Source organism: Lutra lutra, chromosome 3 (assembly GCF_902655055.1).
Source record: "Lutra lutra chromosome 3, mLutLut1.2, whole genome shotgun sequence".
Lineage (NCBI taxonomy): Eukaryota > Metazoa > Chordata > Mammalia > Carnivora > Mustelidae > Lutra > Lutra lutra.
Window position 1 is genome coordinate 44,966,053 of NC_062280.1, and position 22,968 is coordinate 44,989,020.

Here is a 22,968-nt window from a genome sequence, read left to right on the forward strand (position 1 = left end):
CATCCAAGCAAAAGATCAACAAGGAAATCAAGGCCTTAAATGACACACTGGACCAGATGGACATCACAGATATATTCAGAACATTTCATCCCAAAGCAACGGAATACACATTCTTCTCTAGTGCACATGGAACATTCTCCAGAATAGATCACATTCTTGGTCCTAAATCAAGTCTCAACCGGTATCAAAAGATTGGGATCATTCCCTGCATATTTTCAGACCGCAATGCTCTAAAGCTAGAACTCAATAACAAGAGGAAATTTGGAAAGAACCCAAATACATGGAGACTAAACAGCATCCTTCTAAAGAATGAATGGGTCAACCAGGAAATTAAAGAAGAATTGAAAAAATTTATGGAAACAAATGATAATGAAAACACAACGGTTCAGAATCTGTGGGACACAACAAAGGCAGTCCTGAGAGGAAAATATATAGCGGTACAAGCCTTTCTCAAGAAACAAGAAAGGTCTCAGGTACACAACCTAACCCTACACCTAAAGGAGCTGGAGAAAGAACAAGAAAGAAAGCCTAAACCCAGCAGGAGAAGAGAAATCATAAAGATCAGAGCAGAAATCAATGAAATAGAAACCAAAAAAACAATAGAACAAATCAACGAAACTAGGAGCTGGTTCTTTGAAAGAATTAATAAGATTGATAAACCCCTGGCCAGACTTATCAAAAAGAAAAGAGAAAGGACCCAAATAAATAAAATCATGAATGAAAGAGGAGAGATCACAACGAACACCAAAGAAATACAGACAATTATAAGAACATACTATGAGCAACTCTACGCCAATAAATTTGACAATCTGGAAGAAATGGATGCATTCCTAGAGACATATAAACTACCACAACTGAACCAGGAAGAAATGGAAAGCCTGAACAGACCCATAACCAGTAAGGAGATTGAAACCGTCATCAAAAATCTCCAAACAAACAAAAGCCCAGGGCCAGACGGCTTCCCGGGGGAATTCTACCAAACATTTAAAGAAGAACTAATTCCTATTCTCCTGAAACTGTTCCAAAAAAGAGAAATAGAAGGAAAACTTCCAAACTCATTTTATGAGGCCAGCATCACCTTGATCCCAAAACCAGACAAGGATCCCATCAAAAAAGAGAACTACAGACCAATATCCTTGATGAACACAGATGCAAAAATTCTCGCCAAAATACTAGCCAATAGGATTCAACAGTACATTAAAAGGATTATTCACCACGACCAAGTGGGATTTATTCCAGGGCTGCAAGGTTGGTTCAACATCCGCAAATCAATCAATGTGATACAACACATTAATAAAAGAAAGAACAAGAACCATATGATACTCTCCATTGATGCTGAAAAAGCATTTGACAAAGTACAGCATCCCTTCCTGATCAAAACTCTTCAAAGTGTAGGGACAGACGGCACATACCTCAATATTATCAAAGCCATCTATGAAAAACCCACCGCAAATATCATTCTCAATGGAGAAAAACTGAAAGCTTTTCCGCTAAGGTCAGGAACACGGCAGGGCTGTCCGTTATCACCACTGCTATTCAACATAGTACTAGAAGTCCTAGCCTCAGCAGTCAGACAACAAAAGGAAATTAAAGGCATCCAAATCGGCAAAGAAGTCAAACTATCACTCTTTGCAGATGATATGATACTATATGTGGAAAACCCAAAAGACTCCACTCCAAAACTGCTAGAACTTGTACAGGAATTCAGTAAAGTGTCAGGATATAAAATCAATGCACAGAAATCAGTTGCATTTCTCTACACCAACAACAAGACAGAAGAAAGAGAAATTAAGGAGTCCATCCCATTTACAATTGCACCCAAAACTATAAGATACCTGGGAATAAACCTAACCAAAGAGACTAAGAATCTATACTCAGAAAACTATAAAGTGCTCATGAAAGAAGTTGAGGAAGACACAGAGAAATGGAAAAATGTTCCATGCTCCTGGATTGGAAGAATAAATATTGTGAAAATGTCTATGCTACCTAAAGCAATCTACACATTTAATGCAATTCCTATCAAAGTACCATCCATTTTTTTCAAAGAAATGGAACAAATAATCCTAAAATTTATATGGAACCAGAAAAGACCTCGAATAGCCAAAGGAATATTGAAAAAGAAAGCCAAAGTTGGTGGCATCACAATTCCGGACTTCAAGTTCTATTACAAAGCTGTCATCATCAAGACAGCATGGTACTGGCACAAAAACAGACACATAGATCAATGGAACAGAATAGAGAGCCCAGAAATGTACCCTCAACTCTATGGTCAACTCATCTTCGACAAAGCAGGAAAGAATGTCCAATGGAAAAAAGACAGCCTCTTCAATAAATGGTGTTGGGAAAATTGGGCAGCCACATGCAGAAAAATGAAATTGGATCATTTCCTTACACCACACACGAAAATAGACTCAAAATGGATGAAGGATCTCAATGTGAGAAAGGAATCCATCAAAATCCTTGAGGAGAACACAGGCAGCAACCTCTTCGACCTCAGCCGCAGCAACATCTTCCTAGGAACATCACCAAAGGCAAGGGAAGCAAGGGCAAAAATGAACTATTGGGATTTTATCAAGATCAAAAGCTTTTGCACAGCAAAGGAAACAGTGAACAAAACCAAAAGACAACTGACAGAATGGGAGAAGATATTTGCAAATGCCATATCAGATAAAGGGCTAGTGTCCAAAATCTCTAAAGAACTTAGCAAACTCAACACCCAAAGAACAAAGAATCCAATCAAGAAATGGGCAGAGGACATGAACAGACATTTCTGCAAAGAAGACATCCAGATGGCCAACAGACACATGAAAAAGTGCTCCACATCACTCGGCATCAGGGAAATACAAATCAAAACCACAATGAGATATCACCTCACACCAGTCAGAATGGCTAAAATTAACAAGTCAGGAAATGACAGATGCTGGCGAGGATGCGGAGAAAGGGGAACCCTCCTACACTGTTGGTGGGAATGCAAGCTGGTGCAACCACTCTGGAAAACAGCATGGAGGTTCCTCAAAATGTTGAAAATAGAACTACCCTATGACCCAGCAATTGCACTGCTGGGTATTTACCCTAAAGATACAAACGTAGTGATCCAAAGGGGCACGTGCACCCGAATGTTCATAGCAGCAATGTCTACAATAGCCAAACTATGGAAAGAACCTAGATGTCCATCAACAGACGAATGGATAAAGAAGAAGTGGTATATATACAAAATGGAATACTATGCAGCCATCAAAAGAAATGAAATCTTGCCATTTGCGGCGACGTGCATGGAACTAGAGGGTATCATGCTTAGCGAAATAAGTCAATCGGAGAAAGACAACTATCATATGATCTCCCTGATATGAGGGAGAGGAGATGCAACATGGGGGGTTGAGGGGGTAGGAGAAGAGTAAATGAAACAAGATGGGATTGGGAGGGAGACAAACCATAAGTGACTCTTAATCTCACAAAACAAACTGAGGGTTGATGGGGGGAGGGGGTTGGGAGAGGGGGGTGGTGTTATGGATATTGGGGAGGGTATGTACTATGGTGAGTGCTGTGAAGTGTGTAAACCTGGCGATTCGCAGACCTGTACCCCTGGGGATAAAAATATATGTTTATAAAGCTGTAAAAAAAAAAAAAAAAAAAAAACTCAGTTCTCCACAAATATTTAATAAGATGCAGATATATAATCTTAGTTTGGGCTACAAGACAATACCTATTATAAGTTAGGATGAAATTTTAATACCTATCTCATTAAATTAACAGGTTATGTGTGAAAAGCAGTATAGTGATAGGATCTTTGCTAAATTTCAGCTACTCCTGTATCATCTTCACAATTTTCCATAGCCATGTATTACCTATAACTTCACTTGCTTCGTAATTTTCTTTAAATGATTCCCCCCACCTTTTTTTTTTAAAGATTATTCATCTATTTCAGAGAGAACACACACAGGTGGAGGATGGGGAGGGGGAGAGGGAGAAAGAGAATCTCAAGCAGACTCCCTGCTGACCACGGGCCCCATCCCATGACCCTGAGATCATGACCTAAGCCGAAATTAAGAGGCGGACGCTCAACCTATTGAGCCATCCAGGCGCCCCTAAATGATTCTCCTTTTTAAATAAATTTATGGGTAAAAAGTAACTATTAAATATGGGAAAGAAATGCCACTTTTTATAAATAAGAGGATCCTATAAGCACACATTAAATATATTACTGTTAATTGTTAATGTGAAAAATCCTTATATGAACACTTCTGAAAATCATTTCAAGTACTTCTTGTGTGTACGCATGCCACACTTTGCTAAATAATGGTAGTGTTGTCAGTCACTATGCACAGGCTGAGTTCAAACTCTTATTGTGACCAGCATAAAGCAGCAAGTTACTTTCAGTTTGCTCACTTACAGAAAATGATTTTGTTCTGTTTGCCTTCATTGTCGTGAGGACTGAACGATGCTAGTGAAGAGTACCTGCCATAGAATGTCAGTGCAGTAACCACCAGTCCATATTTATTGTCGTTTTTATTATTTTCATCCTCAGATGTCTTTCCTGTCAGACAGTAGTCATCCTAAACAGGATGCACTACCCAAGGAAGATGGTTTGAAAAATGGTGACATCGATGTAGACTTTAGTCAGCTGAAACTTGATGACAAAGGTCAGTGTAAAGAGTTCTCTGCATTGCCCAAAAACAAATCGCAAAGTTTAAAATACTCCTAGTGCCCATTCATTAAATCAAAATCAACATTTTGGATTGACTGAATGGCATCATTCTCATTATGAACATTAAGTATGTTCTTATTCCATCTACTTAGCATCTGTAAGGTTACTTAATATATTTGATAATGCCAAATAATAATACAGATTTTTTTCTTCTGGCTCATATTTTCCAATCTGAAAATTATTTCTTCTGTCCAGTTTGTATCTGTAAATTGTACTTTTTTTGTTTTTGCTTTCTATGAGAAGAGATTATAGTCATTCCAGAAAGATCATTAATTCAATTTTTAATGAAATAGAGCTGCAGTACTGATTAATTCATTTTTAAAGAGGTTTACTACTATTCTGTGTATAAAAATGTGTCTCTTCGTCAGTAAAGGATACTTTAAAAATCAGAAACGTAAGGCTTTTAGTAAGCTAAGAATCAGTGTTAATTAAAACTGGGGAGCAGATCACTCAGAATAGTATTTTTCAGGGGCTAGCAAAAAACCTTTCTCAAGGAATTCTTTATGCTTGGTGTATACTTTGTTGATACTTATTTTTACATAAAACTAGTAATTGTCCTCATGCTGACTTATTCTGAGGAGCTTTTTAATAATTTATCAGAGTTTAACATTGTACGTAATTCATAGCTGCTTCTGTTCAATTTCTCAGACTGCAAAAATTATCGAGAAGTAAGTGAAGACTGGTTTGATGCTAAAGAAAACCTGACGGGAGTTGACTTGTCAGGAATTCAAGAAAATCAAATAGAAAAAGACAAAGGGGATCCAAAGTTTCCACAAGGTTGGCTCTTAATTTACTAAGAAATCCTACTGTAGCTCATTTTGTAATTCTGAGAACTAAACTGTTTTAATATTTTGTTTGTGGCTTTCCTTTATAATTATAAAAAATGAGAAATTGGACATTTAGAGGTCAGTTTTTCTAGAAAGTAAATCAGTTTAAAATGTTCCTTTCTTTCAGAAAACTGCTAAAAATGTAAATCCCAGATTTAGTTAGCAGTAGAGGTCCAAGTCCTTTCTGCCATTCTGGGGCAACACCACTGCTCTTCCCGGACACTCTTCCTCTGAACCCTCAGCAGATCTATCAGACTGGCATGAGGGATCAAAATGGTTTTCTTTCCCTTACTTTACTGCAATAGATCAAATTATTAATGTTTTCATCTTTTGATAGTCTTCAGTTGCTTATAATAGTTGGAATTTCCTCTAGTTTCTGTGATCATTGCCCTTCTATCATTTCTAAATATATGCTACCTTCCTTATTTTATTTCTGTATGCTTCCATGGATTTTTATTTTATATAATAGCAATGGTTTTGGGGGGCTTTTTTGCTTCTATAAATAATGCTTACTAAGATTTTTAAATGGGTGCCTGGGTGGGTCAGTTGGTGAAGTGTCTGCCTTCGGTTTAGGTCGTGATCCCAGGGTCCTGGGACTGAGCCCCCACATCAGGCTCCCTGCTCAGTAGGGAGCCTGCTTCTCCCTCTGCCTCTTCCTCTCCCCCTGCTTGTGCTCTGTCTCTCTCTCTGTCTCTCTCTGTTAAATAAGTAAAATATTTTTTAAAAAATATTTTAAAACAAAATATAAGAAAATTTAAATTACCTGAAGGTTCTTCAATCTGCAGTAACCACTATGAATATTCTTTACCATTCATTTATGCATTTTATGCATGTATTTAATACACATATACAGTTTAAAATAAATGACATTTTATCATCTAGCTTTATTCTAACTACTTTTTTTCTTTCCTTTCATTATTTTTTTTAAGATTTTATTTGACACAGAGAGAGAGATCACAAGTAGACAGAGAGGCAGGCAGAGAGAGAGGGGGAAGCAGGCTCCTTGCTGAGCAGAGAGCCCGATGCAGGGCTCCATCCCAGGACCCTGAGATCATGACCTGAGCCGAAGGCAGAGGCTTAACCCACTGAGCCACCCAGGACCCCCAACCTTTCATTATTTCTGTCCATATCACTTACCACATACTATGTACTTATCTTACCTGATCTATAGACTGCCTTCCCACATCACATATTAGCTCAGTTTTTTTATAGTTTGTTAACTACCTGTCCCCAGGCCAAGTATAGTGTTCTGCCCGTGGGGTAGTTAGTCATCCTATTGTATCGAACTAGTGCAAGGTGAAGGGGATGAGTCAAATATATGTCTCCTAATGCTTATTCACTGTAGCTTCTTGCTCCCTCCACACCTCAGTGTAGAAGTATACAGATAAATAGTTTCACTCTCTTCTTTACAACTGTATATTATAAACGAAAGAGATCAAGCAAGCTAAAGGAAGTAAGTTAATGAAGAAGGTTGGGTTATTATTGCCTAGGGATGAAAAAGTCTGCCTGCATCGCAGCACCACCAGTTAACTAGATTTGTAACCTGAAGACCTCAGCAGCCGCCTCCGGAAAATGGAAATGATAACAATTGCTAGGTTGCGGGTGAAGTGCTGGGCATCCTGCCTGCAGTGGGAGGGGCACTCAGAAGGTGTTAGGCTATTACTAGTGAGTGAAAAAAATAAAACTTACAACTATCCCATTATTATATAAAAATTAAAACTACTCGAAGAATTCATTCAACAAATATTTATTGTGTATTACCTATGTGCCAGGTATTGGTTTTGACAGGAAACTAAAAGAATCTCAATTCAGTGGATCCTTTTTGATTTCAGACCAAGTTCTCTTCAAAATGGAGACCATGAAAATGCATACTGAGAATGGAAAAATCTGTATCTGTAATCTTAATATTTGTGGTTCCCAAAAAGTGCCATGTAAATCAAGTTGTTTGTACTCCCCCTTTTTTTCCTAATGTGCCATTACCATTAACAGGCTATACACCTGTTGTTGATATTTTTCTGATTTCAAGGTTCTGTTGGTGTGATATTTCCCCAGCCCAGAAATATCCTTAAGGCCTAGCCAGGATTGACATGGGGGAAGTTAGGGTCCTCTGCATATCTCCCTTCCTAGATAGCGCTCCTTTGAACCAAAGACAAATGAAAGACACCTTTCTTGTTATGATGTAATTGATTATCCTGACCAGATGTTATTGACCCATTTTTGAGCTACGAGTGACTTAATATCAAACAATCCAATCTCTTTATTTGGAAGATGATGTGATTAAGGCCCTAAAATCTTAAAACTACACTCTAGGCTCTTGGTCTTCAGACTAGGGCTGATATTCAGTAATAACTTTATAAGCTTTGTGATAATAAAAAAAAATTTTCACATTTCTTTTTAAATATCAAATATTAATGGTCATGTATTATGTTTCTCTATAAGCAGAAATGAAGAATATTGAAAATTTACGAAAAGATAAAGGTTACTTGATACACGTTGGTGGTCTCTGCCCTTCAGTATCTGAGGTATGCCAGGACTTATTTACTGAGTTTCATTTTAAAATCTATTAATTGTTCATATTTTGATTTTTTTTTTTAATTTTTCTACCTTTCACAAACTTTTATTTTTCTTTTAGGCTGATTTAAGGTCTCATTTCCAGAAATACCAAGTTTCTGAAATTTCAATTTATGATTCTTCTACTAATTATAGGTAGGTTTCCCAAATTCAGTAAGGTACACTTACTGGGTATGTGCTGTGTGCCAGGAGTGGACACCAGCCACAGTGGTGGTAAAGTCATGGGCCATTTCTACAGAGCTTTCCCAGCCTGGTTGCGGGAGACATGTTGACAGCTACATCACTAATGGTGCTGTTCCTAATCAAATCTTCCATTCTACTTTTTAATTTGGTATTAATGGCTTATTGATTTTTGTGTACTTAATCCTATTTCATTACCATTTCACACAGGGGCAGTAGAGTGCATTAGTTAAGAGAGTGGGCTCTGTAGCTAGATGGCTTATGGCTTGGGTTCTGTTCCCAGTTGCATGAGTAGCTTGCTGAATAAATTTGGACAAGTTACTTAACCTTTACATACCTCAGGCGCTTCATCTGTAAATGAGGATAATAATAGTACCTTCATCACATTGCTATGAGACAATTATTAATAAGTAAAGCAATAGGAATGCATCCTAGTATATAATAGGCACTCAGAAAATTGTACTTTGTTTGATTATTTTTAATTTTAATTACCTTTTAGTTGATGCTTTTATGTTTTTTACCTTATCTACGTATAGTCATTTCCAATATTTATCATGCTACTTTCTGTTTTGTGACATTGTAGAGGACATTCAGAATTATCAAACAAAATGGTGATAGCTTAGTGGAAAGGCCTTAGTTATTTAATCTCTAACAAGGATAGCTGTTTATTTCAGATAAAGAAGTCTTTACCAATTAAGAAAGGATCCTATATGGGTACCTGGGTGTCTCAGTCAATTGGGCACCCAACTCTTGATGTCGACTCAGGTCATGATCTCAGAGTTGTGAGATCAATCCTGCGTTAGGCTCTGTCCTGGGCTTAGAACCTGCTGAAGAGTCTCTCCCTCTCGCTCTGCCCCTTCTCCCTTGTGCTCTCTCAAAAAAAAAAAAAAAATTGTTGTTGAATTTTGTCTTAAATGGAGTCACTTAAGATGATGTACTCTTTTTCTTTGACCTGTTGATGTGTTGTTAATACACTCCACTACATTAAAGTAGTTTGTAATCCTGGAAGTATTACTTGATGTGAAATATTCTTTTAGTATTTGTTGAATCATTTTTTAAAAAAAAACTTTTATTACTTGAAGTATTATACATTCTGTGTGGAAATTTAGAAAACATGTTTTAAAAGAAAAATAGAGGAACTTGTAATAATATATCCATAGTTCTGTCCTTTGAAAACAACTCCTTTCCAGATTTGGTATATGTCCTTCTGTTAACAAATCTAGGGCTGGTGATTTCAGGAAGAATGACTCTTGCCTAACTTTCTTCTCAATCAAACGGTTAAAATTCTGGTTAGATTTTCCAACTTTTTTTTTGGTTCTCTTATTTTTCTGTGATGAGGTCCTAAGGACATTATCTTATCTACTCTGCCAAATGTTTTTAAAATTTGCCTTTCATATTTAAATGTTTGATCCACCTCAAGGTTATGTTTTGTGTATAGAGATTAATTTTAAGTTTTTTAGTGATAACCAATTGTCCTAAGACTACTAATCTGTGTTACTCTGTCATATAGCAACTTTGCAAATGTTTTACATTAAATTTTAATGTAAAATTAATAGAGAATTTCTAAGAAATGCTGTCTTCCCATTTTTGTTCATTTTTTTTTTTTTTAAAGATTGTATTTACTTATTTGACAGAGAGAGTACAGGCAGGCCTCCCACTGAGCAGGGATGCAACTTGCAGCTTGATCCCGGGGCCCTGGGATCATCACCTGAGCTGAAGGCAGATGCTTCACCAACTGAGCAACTTGGGCGCCCCTAATTTGCTTTTTTTTTTTTTTTTTTTAAGATTTTAGAGAGAGAGAACTGGAGTGGGGTGGGGGCAGAGGAAGAAGGAGAAGCATGCTCTTCACTGAGCAGGGAACCCCATGCAGGGCTCCATCCCAGGACCCTGAGATCATGACCTGAGCCAAAAGCAGATGCTTAACCGACTGAGCCCCCAGGCACTCCTAATTTCTTTTTTTTTATTTATTGTAAATAATTATTTTTCCTAATCCCAAGGTAAGTATAGTAACCTTTTTATTTTTAAGGGCAAAAGTATGTATATATCCAGTAGTTACAAAGTGGAGTTTGAGGCAATTTAGTCATTAACAGTCTTTTGGTTTTCTGCTTTTATATGTTAGATATGCATCCCTTGTTTTTAAAAAAAACATTGATGCAAAGATGGCTGTGAAAGAAATGAATGGGATAGAAATAAATGGAAAATCAGTAAATGTGCGGCTTGTTAAAACTCCTGGAGAATATACATCACCACTTTCCTACAAAAATGGAAATAAAGTTACTTGGAATAATTTGGAGAGAAGCACCAACAAAGAAATTACCTCAGTCTCCTCTATTTCAAGATTGCCCAGAACTAGGCCAAGGCAGCTGGGATCTGAGCAAGACAGTGAGTTTTTTCCTTTTGACCAGAAGGTTAGTTTTCTTGATGGATCTTTTCGGTGGTCTTTGTATAGTCCATACTGCAATAAGTAGTTTGGTAGAACAAATAACTCCAGAATCAGGGAGCTTGAAGTGGGGATGAGAATATTAATCTTTATCCTTTTTAACCATGGATCCACCCTAACCTGTTTTTGTACAACTCCAGTTGCTCTTGGGGAGTGGGGAATGTAGATCTTTGTAGATCTGGCTATAGACTGTTTCTCTTTAACTAGACTCTTTGCCAATACTTTGCAGTCTTTTTTGTCCCTATTCTTGGATAGTATTCCTGTGTAAGTAGTTAATTACTCTCTATTCATCTTTTCTCAAAGTTAATCTTGGCTTATAATCATTAAAACCATAAAATATAGTCATCTTATTATATATGCTCTCAATTTTACCTCATCAGGGTTTTAAACACTACATGGAAAATAATGAAGTTGCCCCTTTTACCCTCATCTCTCCACTCTTCAGCAGTGTGCCTGGGGTCCTATAGGAATTCCACAGGTTTTTAAAAGATTTACATAGAATAAAATTCACTCTTTTTGGTATTTTCGAGTTTAGGCAACCGCACATGGACGTGTAACCACACCCCAGTCACAATACAGAGCAGTTTCTTCATTCCAGAACATAATCTTCTACTCTGTTTCCTCTCCTTAGGATTTTCCTTTTCCAGAGTGTCATATGAATGAATATTACATAACATTATTAGCCTGACAGCTTAGCTTAATGTGTTGGAGATTGATCCATATTGCTGTGTATATGGCATTTCATTCCTGTTCATATTTTGGCCATTTTTATTGGGCTGTTTGCTGTTTTGGGATTTTTATTTAAATTCAAGTTAGTTAACATATAGTATATTGGTTTCAGGGGTACAATATGGTAATTCAGCACTTCTTAAATCAACTGGTACTCCTCACAACCAGTGCAGTCCTTAACCCCGAATCTTCTTTAACCCTTCCCCCCACCCACCTCCCTTCTGGTAACCCTCATTTTGTTCTCTATTGTCAAGAGTCTGTTTCTTAGTTTGTCTCTCTCCCTTTTTCCCCTTTGCTAATTTGTTTTGTTTCTTAAATTCCACATATGAGTGAGATCATGTGACGTGTCTTTCTCTGTCTTATTTCACTTAGCATAATAACTCTGGCTCTATTTATGTCATTACAAATATAGCAAGATTCCCTTGTTTTTTATGGCTGAGTAATATCCCATTGTGTGTGTATGTGTGTGTATATATATACACACACACATATATATACACATATATATATACACACATACACACACATGTTCATATATATATATATAAAACATATATATATGAATGAAAAAAATATATATATATCACCTCTTCTTTTTTCATTCATCAATCCCAAAAAATGAGTAATCTGATTAAAAAATGAGCAGAAGACATGAGTAGACATTTTTCCAAAGAAGGCATACAGATGGCCATCAGACACATGAAGAGATCACTAACATCATTTATCATCAGGGAAATGCAAATCAAAACTGTGGTGAGATACCATGTCAAACATGTCAGAATGGCTAAAATCAACAACACAAGAAACAAGAGGTGTTGGTGAGGATGTGGCAAAAGGGGAACCCTCGTGCACTGTTGGTGGGAATGCAAACGGGCAGTGTGGAAGTTCCTCAAAAAGTTAAAAACAGAACTATCCTGCAAGTCAGCAATTGTACTACTGGGTATTTACCCAAAGAATACAAAAACACTAATTCAAAGGGATACGTGGACCCCAATTTTTATAGCAGCCTTACAGTAGCCCAGTTATGGCAACCACCCAAGTGTCCATTGATTGATAAATTGTTGTTTATTTTATTATTGAATTTTGAGAGTTTTTTTTTAATTTTCTGAATACAAACCTTTTATAAGATATATATGATTTGGGAATACTTTTTCCTAACCTATACTTAGTCTTTCCCTTCTTTTAATACTGTCTTAAAGGAGTTTTTAATTTTGATGGAATACAATTTATCAAATTTTTTTTTTTAATTTGTGCTTTGCAAAACCCATGGTCACAAAGATTTTGAGTTAATTTTTATTTAATACATGAGATATTCTCAGCTTCCCAACATTTATTCATTACATTCATTTATTTAGAAAATATTTATTGTCTACCATGAGGGGCAGAACCTGACCCTGCTACCTGCTCATTATGTGACTGGGCAAGCTACCTAACCTCCATGTCTGAGCTTCCTTATTTTAAAATGGGAATGATAGTTCCTGCTTCACAAATGTTGTGAGGTTTAAATGAATTTAATACAGAAAAGTCCTTAGAACAATGCCGGGCACAGAAAATGCATTCAACTTAATAGTAGTTGTTACTGTTGTTGAGCAGTAATTTGGCTCTTCCTTGGAAATCTCATCCTTTCTGTGGTTTAAACTATCACTTAAACTATTGTATCCCAAACTTTTATTTATTCAGTAGTTATTACATACCAATTGTATACATAAATATTCTAGGCACTGGGAAAACAGCAAAGAACAAAATAGGCCAAAAAATATGTGGTCTTGTATAACTTAAATCTAGTGAGGAAAGACAATAAACAATTAAGTAAAATGATAATGTTCTGATGGGATAGATAGAATAGTTGATGTATTTTGCCCTGTCTTTTCATCTAGACTTTAAAGTCTCAGCTCTTTGTTTAGCCTGAATTTTTATGGGGTATGTAGTGGTTTCATAGAATTTATAACCTGGTGAATACTAATTAATCATTTTAATTTTGTCTGTTTGATCAGATTGTAAGATTCATAGGTGGAGGGGTTTCTATTTTATATAACCAGTTTTCCTTCCATAGTATGTGGTCCAATTCTGGATATATAGTCTCTGTTGATGCCATATTTAGTAAATAAAATGTAGAATATTGGTAATTACTATGTAAACTAGCCTTTCGCTTGTCAAGTAAGAGAACTAAGCCTCCATGCCATAAGCCTTAGATATCCACTGTATGTAGTGAATTAACCTCTTTCCTACACTGAGAATGAAACTAATTATGTCCTATCTTTGGGGAAAATGAGAGAATAGTTAACATCTGTGTTCTGTGGTTCAGATGAGGAATCCCAGTTGAGAAAGGCTGATTTAGACTTAACTCCAAATATTTTGTCACTATTAGAAAACATGTGGGACTTTTTAAATTTAAATACATGGTTCACAACACAGCTCAAGTAAATCTACTTGGCATAAATAATCCCAACTCAAAGTAAATTTCTTAGGAATTTTTATTTTACCATTTGTAATTTTAAACAAACTTTATTTTAATTAAATAAGCTAAAGTGTCTGTGTAATGGTCACTGTTTTAGGAAAACTTAAAATGTTTATTTAGGGTATCAAGAAGAATTGTAAACAGATTGAATCTACTAAACTATTACCTGATACACCTATTCAATTCATACCACCAAATACATTGAATCTGCGTAGCTTTACCAAAATCATGAAGAGACTGGCTGAACTACATCCAGAAGTTCGCAGGTAATGACTACAATTCTGTTACAGTGGTTTTAATATTTTTATGTAAAAATATAGTTCAGTGTGATAACTTAGCCATATTTAGAATGTGTTACTTTGGAAAGGACAGGTGCTTACGTGTGTTTTCCTTTTGCATAGAGACCATATTATAGATGCTCTTCAGGAAGTGAGAATAAATCATAAAGGTTTTCTGAATGGCTTATCTATTAATACTATTGTGGAAATGACTTCATCTGTCTTGAAAAATTCTGCTTCCAGTTAGGACTAAAAGAAGCAACAAGAGGTAAATCAAGCATATCTTTTATATTTAAATATTACTTAAAAGTTTTAAGCTATTGTTTTTTTTTTCAAATAAAAAATAGTATTGAATTTAAAGTAATAAAATAATGATATTATAAAATTAAAAGGTAAACATACTGTATTAGTTAACTACTAATGCAAAACCAGTTACCCAAAACTTAATTACTCAAACAGTATTCATCATCTCATAGTTTGCAGGTCAGGATTCAGGAGTGGCTTTAGCTGGGTAGTTTTCACTTAGGAACTCTTGCACTGTTGCGGTCAAAGATGTTGCTTGGGTTGTAGTCATCAGGAGGCTTGGGTGAGACTGGAGGTTATGCTGCTGAGATGGCTCAATCACAGGGCTTTTGGCCCCCTGGGCCTCACTGCATGGGCCTCTCATTGGGGCTGCTTGAGTGTCTTTACATTGTGGCAGCTGGCTTCCCTAGAGGGAGAGCAAGATGGAAGCTACAGTGTCTTTGTGACCTAGGCACGCTCCATGGTTTCTGTCACATTTTAGATGTGAGTTATTGTATTCAATCCATACTCAAAAGGGAAGAGAATTAAGCTCCTTCTCTTGAAGAAAAGTGTATCAAAGAATTTGTACATACTTTTCATTACATGCACTAACATGGGATTCTTTGTTATAAAATAACGAATGGGGATTTGTTTTAAGTTAGAGCTGCCTAGTGATTAAAGCCAGCTTTCTACGGTGAACAGCTAGAAAAGTTGAATAAACGTAAAGAGTACCTGTATAATAAACAAGGCACTATGGAACTACCACCTAGTCATGAATTAGTGGGCCAAGGTACAGAGATGAATATCAGGAAAATAACCCAATGTTTGGGACCACATGTCCCCTAGTATTATTTGTAGAAGGGTAGCTAGTTTAAAGGACACTTGTGATAACATTGAAGCCAGGGAGATGGGCCTTGGTGAACACTCAGCACTGGGTTGGAACCCCAGCAGGTTGTACTCTAGTAGTAACTATGAACCAGAAATACATAGTTCTTCAGAGGGACTATAACTCAGCTTCAAAACTTATTCCCTGAGTTGGATTGAAATGGTAGTGGGGTTACTTCTGACATGCGTCTAGCAGAAATGAAGATAGGAATTCTCTGGAATAAAGTAATGTCATTTTAGGCTTCAGATTATTTCTACCCACAATTTTGTGCATACATGTTATTTTGTAAATAAGAGTGCACAATCCAAAATAACTAATAAATGAAATAAGGCCACATGAATGAAAACTACTGGATAATAAACACTACATAATAGAAACCAGCCACAGGGACTCCAGATATTTCAGTTATCAGACACCCTTAAAGAATATATCCTTATAAGTGATAGGCCATTTGTAAAAATGGCCATAATTATTCTCTTCCCTGCATTTGTGGACCTTTACAACGTGACTTTGAAGCTCCTTTCATCAAGATGTGGAATCTGTTTTGCCACCCGTTTGAATCTAGACTAGCCTTTTGAATTACTTTGACAAGTTGTGCCATTTCCAAGCCTTGTCTTCAAAAGGACTTGATTACTCTGCTCTCTTGGAAATGTGTTGTAGCCACAGGAAAAAGCCCAGTCTGTTAGAGGACAAAAAATTACATGGAGGATAGCCAAGGCATTCTAGCCTATAGCCAGCTGCTCCTAAACACGTGATAGAATCTGGCATAGACTGGACATCAATCCCCACCTCCCAACCTGGCAGCTCTCCACAGAGCCATGAGCAAGCCCAACCAAGATGTGAAAAATCCCTCATCTACCTGAGTCTAGCCCATTGCCAGTGGGCAGAATTATAAGCTTAAATAGGTAGCCATTGTTTTAAGCTACTAAGTTTTGAAGGTGATTTACTGCATAACAAAAGCTAACTGATTCAGATGTGCTATATTCAGGGGGACAAAGGACAAGATTGAGGATTTCAATATAGAACTGAAAATACTTTAAAAGTGGAAGTCCCACTAATGAAAAAAAGATATTTAAATTAATAACTCAGTTAATAGTTTCTATAACATATTAGACAATTAGTTGAAGTGAGAATCAGGTTAGGAAAAAAGAAAAGTAGGTCAGAAGAAACTATGGAATGAAACACAGAGAAAGAAAAGATAGAAAACCTGAGAGAAGGTGAGAGAGAGGGAGAGTGAGACCGTCTATGGATGTAACAAAGCTTTAACAAAAAGAAGGGAGAGAAATAGAGCAGAAAAATTTTTCGGAAAAAAATGGCTGAAGTATTCTTTAAATGATGAAAAACATCAAGCCATAAATTCAGTAAACCCTTTCAAACCCCAAACAGGAAAAATAAAAAGACATCAGTATATCAGAGCTAAAATCTATAAAGCAGCCAGAGAAAAAAGAATTTACCTCAAGAGTACAACAATTAGATTGATATCTGATTCTTAACAGAAGCCATCAAATAATTCTACAAACTTTGGGTTCTGTACTCAAAAAAAAAAAAGCCTTCAGGAATAAATGGGAAAAAAATATATCTTTACTCAAAAACTAAGATAATTTGTTACTTAAAAGACTCATTTATAGTAAAGAAAATACTAAAGAGTGTTCTCTAGGAAGAAGGAAAGTGATTTTAGATGAAAGGTCAGAGATGTAGGAGAAGTAAAGATGAAAATGTATATATCAATTGGTATTGACTGTATAAATAAGAATAGTGGTATTTTACAGGTCCAATAAAAAATATATGACAATAGTAGCATAAGGAAATTAGGCACTTACTATTCTATATACCTTGTAGGTTGGAAAGAGGGTAAAATGTACTATATTGGGGGTCCCCATTACTACCTCTCCCCAGCCTGTTATTCACTTGGAAAACTCACATGACTCAGGATATGGCTGTACTCATGGCTTCAATTTATGACAATACAATGATACAAAGCAAAATCAACAAAAGGAAAAGCCACATATGGTGCTGTCTAGAGAGGACCAGGAAAAGAGTCCTTTCCCATTGGAGTCACACAAGGTGTGCTTATTTCCTCCAGTAGTGAGTTATGACAATACGTATGGAATGTTGTATGCCAAGAAAGCTCATTAGAGAACCAGTGCTCAGTATTTTTATTGGGGCCTGGTCACATAGGACCCACTTGCCTAGCACATACCAAAGTTCCAGACACTGAAAAGGAAAGCAGCTGTTTGGTATAAACCACATTGTTCATACAAGTTTTGGTACAGTGAGCCACTCTGGGATTGGTGGAAACCCTTCAAAATCCAAGTTCCTAGACTCTAGCTGGGGGTCAACCTTGCTAGCAGGTCTTTTTGTAAGGAGAGTAGTCCTGATCCTGCTATGTTAACTCCTTTTACACACTAAACCAGCTGATACCAGACTTTGCTAATAATAAGTAAAGGATGCATGTTGTCATCTTTAGGGTAATTACTAAAAGAACAATTTTTAAGAGAATACACAAAATGAAGTTGGAACCTTACCTTATGCATGTACAAAAACTAATTCAAAATGGATCAAAGACCTAAACATAAGAGCTAAAACTATAAAACTCTTAGAAGAAAACAGAGGAAAAGCTTCACAACACTGGATTTGGCAATGATTTCTTGGACACAAAAAGATAAATTAGACTTCATCAAAATTAAAAATGTGTATCAAAGGATACCGTCAATAGAGGCAGTGCACAGAATGAAAGTATTTGAAAATCATTTATCTGATAAGGTCACTATCCAAAAATATATAAAGAATATCTATAACTCAACGACAATTAAAAAAACACCATAATTTTTAAATGGCCAAAACACCAAAAAACCCCAAACAGAAAATGACAAATGATGAGGATGGAGAAAATTGGAAGTGTTGTAAATTGCTGATGGATGTAGTGCAGCCACTGTAGAAGATAGTATGGTAGTTCCTCAAAACATTAAACATAGAATTACCATATGATCCAGCAATTCCACTTCTGAGTAACTGGAAGAACTGAAAGCAGGGACACAAATGGATAATTTGTACACCCATGTTCAAAGTAGCATTATTCATAAGAACTAAAAAGGTGGCAGCAACCCAAAGATCCATCAGTGGAGTAATAGAAAAAATGTGATATAGGCATACAATGGAATATTATTCATTCTTGAATGAAATTCTGACCCATGGTGCAACATGGATGAACCTTGAAGATAAGATTAGTGAAATAAGCCAGTCACTAAAGAACAAGTACTGTATGATACCACTTATACAACGTACCTAGAGTAATAGTCAGATTCATAGAGACAAAGTGGAATGATGGTTGTTAGGGGCTGGTGGAGGGGGAGAATGCTGTAGCTGTTTAATGGTAAGAGTTTCTGTTTAGGAAGATGAGAAAGTTCTGGATGGGGATGATTACAGAACAATGTGAATATACTTAATGTCATAGAACTGTACACCTAAAAATGGTAGATCTTATGTATATTTTAACCACAGTGTTTAAAAGCTTATGATTCCAATGCTAATATAGAGGTTATGGATTAATAAAAGTTTTTTTTAACCTACAAAAGTGGGTTGTAAAGGAGAGTAAAAAGAACACATACAATAGGCAGGACAAATATTTAGTAAGATGAGGAAAACCCAGTTATGTCAATAATTAACTATTACTGTGAATGAACAAAATATTCCTATGAATGACTCAGATTGTCATATTGGGTTTTTAAAAGCCAATTATATAGAATCTCTAGAAACACATCCTAAAAACATCAGGATATTAAAAGATAAAAGGATGGAAAAAGAGCCACACTATATTAACATTAGAGTAAATGCTAGAGCAGTAAAATTACTGAGAAAAAATATTTAATTTACCAAGAATAAATAACAATTTGAAATTTGTATACATCTAATAAAATACCTTAAGATATAAAATGGAAATATTTCCAGAACTGTCAGGAGAAAGTGGCAAGTTTATAATTATAATGAGAGATTATACCTCTGGTAGAAGCAGCAAAAAAAAAAAAAATCAGTAGTGGTATTAATGATATGAACAGTCCAAATAACCAGTTTGACTTATTGGACATTATATAGAATGTAAGACACATCACAACTGCAAAGTCTCTTCAGGTCATTTGAAATATTTGCAAAGCTTGGCCATATGCTAGACCATAAAATAAGTGCCAGTAAATACTACAAGATTGAAAAGAGTGTGTTCTCTGGCTACAATCCAAATAACCTACAAATCAGCAATGGAAAGATAAATCATAGGAAACCCCCATGTTGGGAATAAATGTCTAAATAACCGGGGACTAAAAGAAGAAATCATATAATGAAAACTAGAACATAGGTTTTAGTTAAAGGATGATAATGAAAATCCTCCACATCAAAACCTGAGGGATGCTGGTAGAGCTTTGTAAACAGAAATGGATAGCCTTGGGACGCCTGGGTGGCTCAGTTGGTTAAGCGGCTGCCTTTGGCTCAGGTCATGATCCCAGCATCCTGGGATCGAGTCCCACATCGGGCTCCTTGCTCGGCAGGGAGCCTGCTTCTCCCTCTGCCTCTGCCTGCCTCTCTGTCTGCCTGTGCTCACTCACTCTCTCTCCCTCTGTCTCTGACAAATAAATAAATAAAATCTTAAAAAAAAATGGATAGCCTTGAATTCCTATGTCATAACAATGATACAAAATTAATGAGCAGAGTATATAACTCAACAAGTTAGAAGAAAAAAACAGAAGTAATAACCCAGAGGAAGTATAAGAGGTATGAAAACTACTGAAATAACCAACAGTAAGGCTCAACAAATTTGATTCTGGAAGAGAAAAAAATAAAGTTGATAGACCCCTGATGAGACTGATAAAGCAAAAAAGTGAAGATACCAGCAAGGTAATATTTTTCACAAAGGAAATATCACAAATCTTAGTCATTGCAAAGATGAGAGGACATTGTGAATGACTTTAATATATTCAAGTTCTTTATTAAATCTTCCTAGGAAGATTCAACTTAACAAAAACAGACACTAGAAGGTATAGAAAATCTTACTAATCTTGTATTTATTAAAGAAATTGAATCATAAATAAAACTCTTCCCACAAAATAAAATCCAGGCTAGATGGCTATATTAATGAATTCCCTAAACATTTAAGGAAGAAGGAATATCAGTCTGAAGTTTTCCAGAGAAATCAGTATAGTCATGACACCAAAACCAGACCAATGGTATTGTAAGATTGGAAAATTATAGACCAGTCTCATGAACATGGATGCAAAAATTCTTTTAGAAATATCAGCAGACTGAATCCCACAGGTTGTAAAAAGAATAATACTTTATGGCCAAACTGACTATTTCAAGAATGAAAGATTGATTTAACATTTGAAAGTCAATATAATTTACCCTGTGTAGAGAACAATGGAGAAAAACCACCTTATTATTTCAGTAGATACAGAAGTAGATAAAATTCATCACCCACACATGGTAAAATTCTGAACAAGCAAGAAATAAAATGTCAAATCTTTTCTTCATGAGAAATCCCAGGATCTTTTTATTTTATATGCAAACTAACAAGTTAACGTGCCATAATTTCATTAATGCTGGCAAAAGACATGAGCCTCCTGGGACAGAGACAAAAGAGTTTGTTCCCACAGCGATAGCAGTAGCCAGAATATTATTTTCTTGCCTTGTTCCTCGAGCCTCAGTGCAACCCAGTTGCAGGGCAACTCAGGGCAACCCAGTGAGAGCCAGCTGACAACCACATATCCAGCAGGGTACATTCCAGGAAGAGCCCCATGCTTAGGAAACCCAAATATTTTATTACGAGGCTGCAGGCAGATCCATCAGACCTTTGTCATAGAGGGAGACATCTGTATTATAGTCGATGTATTTGTCTTTAAAGTAATCGTAGGTGTTCATTAATAAACCGGTTTGTGAGTCTAACTGTATCATACCAGCCATGGTGCTTCCCAGTGAAGAAAGTAGACTTCACATGTCACTTAAGTGATTTCTATGCCAGACATTGCCACATTTTTACCATGATGACAATCTGGTTTTCTCTGTGGAAATAGTCAAAACAGTCCTCTATATGTATAATATCTAGTGGCCTGTTTCTATTTTGACATAGTAGTAGAGTTTAGTGATATGCTTAGTCAAGGGATAGAATTTAATGTATTTCTGATATTCATAATATGAAAAATGAGTTTAATGATAATGATTGGTTTTGTAGTAGAGTGTACTGATAAATAACTACAGTAGTACCCGCCCCCCATCTTCAGGGGATAACTTTCAAGATTCCCAGTGGGTGCCTGAAACCAACAGATTGTACCAGACCTTAGATATATACTGTGGTTTTCCTATACACGCAAATCTGTGATAATGTTTAATCTGCAAATTAGGCACAGTAAGAAAGTAACAACAGTAATAAGGCAATTATAACAATGTAGTGTAATAAAGGTCATGTGAATATGGTAATTCTCTCAAAATACACTGTCCCTAGCCTTCTCATGATGGTGTGAGATGGTAAAATGCTCCCGTGTTGAGATGAGTGACGTAGGAGGTGACATAGCATTAGATTCCCACTGACCTTGTGACAGTACTTCAGGAGGGCCCTCTGCTCCTGCTCCTGGACCCCAGCTGACTACAGGTGGAAGGAAGAGCGCAGAGAATGGGGGACTTCTGTATATACTTCTGTGGAATATTAGATTTAAATCAATATGTTCTGTGGTTGATTTCTCCCTTCTTTTCTTGATCTGTATAGAATTTCCTTGGAAAGCATGAGCTCCCTCCTACAGAGAATGTTCTACAACACTTAGGAAAAAATTGTGGCAATAGCAGATGCCGTGATTAAATAGGCTTAATAAGCGGATTTAGCTGTGTATATTGTACTTTATAGCCTTCCCTTCACATCTAGCAGCTGTTGTTTCTACAGTACTACCATCTCTATATTAAAAATAAAAAAAATTTTAATGTTCATAAACTTTATATTTCAAACTTGTTACTTAAAGACTTCAAGCTGCATATTTTGGATTAGAAAAAATGGTTGTGTCTACTTTTAAAAATTTTGTTAAATGGGTTTTTAAAAATAGTGACCAAGACAAGGTTTATTATTTCAGAGTCCATTAAGTAATTTCCTTCCAGAAAAATATAATTTACCTGAAGTTCTTAGTTCCAGTTTTCAGTAATCTTAAGACTTAATTGGACCACGGGATAACAGATAAACTGAATTTGAATTCACAGATACATAACATTTTGGAATGTGTATATTTTTAAGCTTCCTAGACAGTTATATTGAAGCTCTGATACATTTAATGTATTTTTGACATATATATATATATGTATATATATATATATATATATATATATATATACATACATACACACACACTTTACAGTATAAAATATTAAGCTGTATTTTCCCTAAGAAGAGTGAATCCACGTGTGCTTTGGTAAAACACTAGTCACCATGTTGTTTATTTTGTTTTTTGAGTAAGTTCTGTTATATTAGGTTAAATTGTAAATTGCAACAATTTTCAAAGCCTAATTTTATATCGTATTAATTTCTTTAATGGATTACTTTTTAAAAGTTTCTTCTTTAACTTCTTTTAACTTCTTTAAAGTTTAAAAT

The 22,968-nt window shown here is 35.9% G+C and overlaps 1 protein-coding gene across 1 annotated transcript in view; it reads left to right on the forward strand.

The window, feature by feature from the left end:
* Window positions 1–22,688, forward strand: part of RBM44 (RNA binding motif protein 44) — a 51,337-nt gene extending 28,649 nt beyond the window's left edge. The window contains exons 9-16 of the mRNA XM_047721368.1: window positions 4,526–4,640; window positions 5,354–5,482; window positions 7,975–8,054; window positions 8,165–8,238; window positions 10,403–10,691; window positions 14,031–14,176; window positions 14,312–14,456; window positions 22,102–22,688. Coding sequence (XP_047577324.1) covers window positions 4,526–4,640; window positions 5,354–5,482; window positions 7,975–8,054; window positions 8,165–8,238; window positions 10,403–10,691; window positions 14,031–14,176; window positions 14,312–14,435 — 957 coding nt within the window. The 3' untranslated portion in view covers window positions 14,436–14,456; window positions 22,102–22,688. The remainder of the gene's footprint in view (window positions 1–4,525; window positions 4,641–5,353; window positions 5,483–7,974; window positions 8,055–8,164; window positions 8,239–10,402; window positions 10,692–14,030; window positions 14,177–14,311; window positions 14,457–22,101) is intronic.
* Window positions 22,689–22,968: the final 280 nt, after the last annotated feature.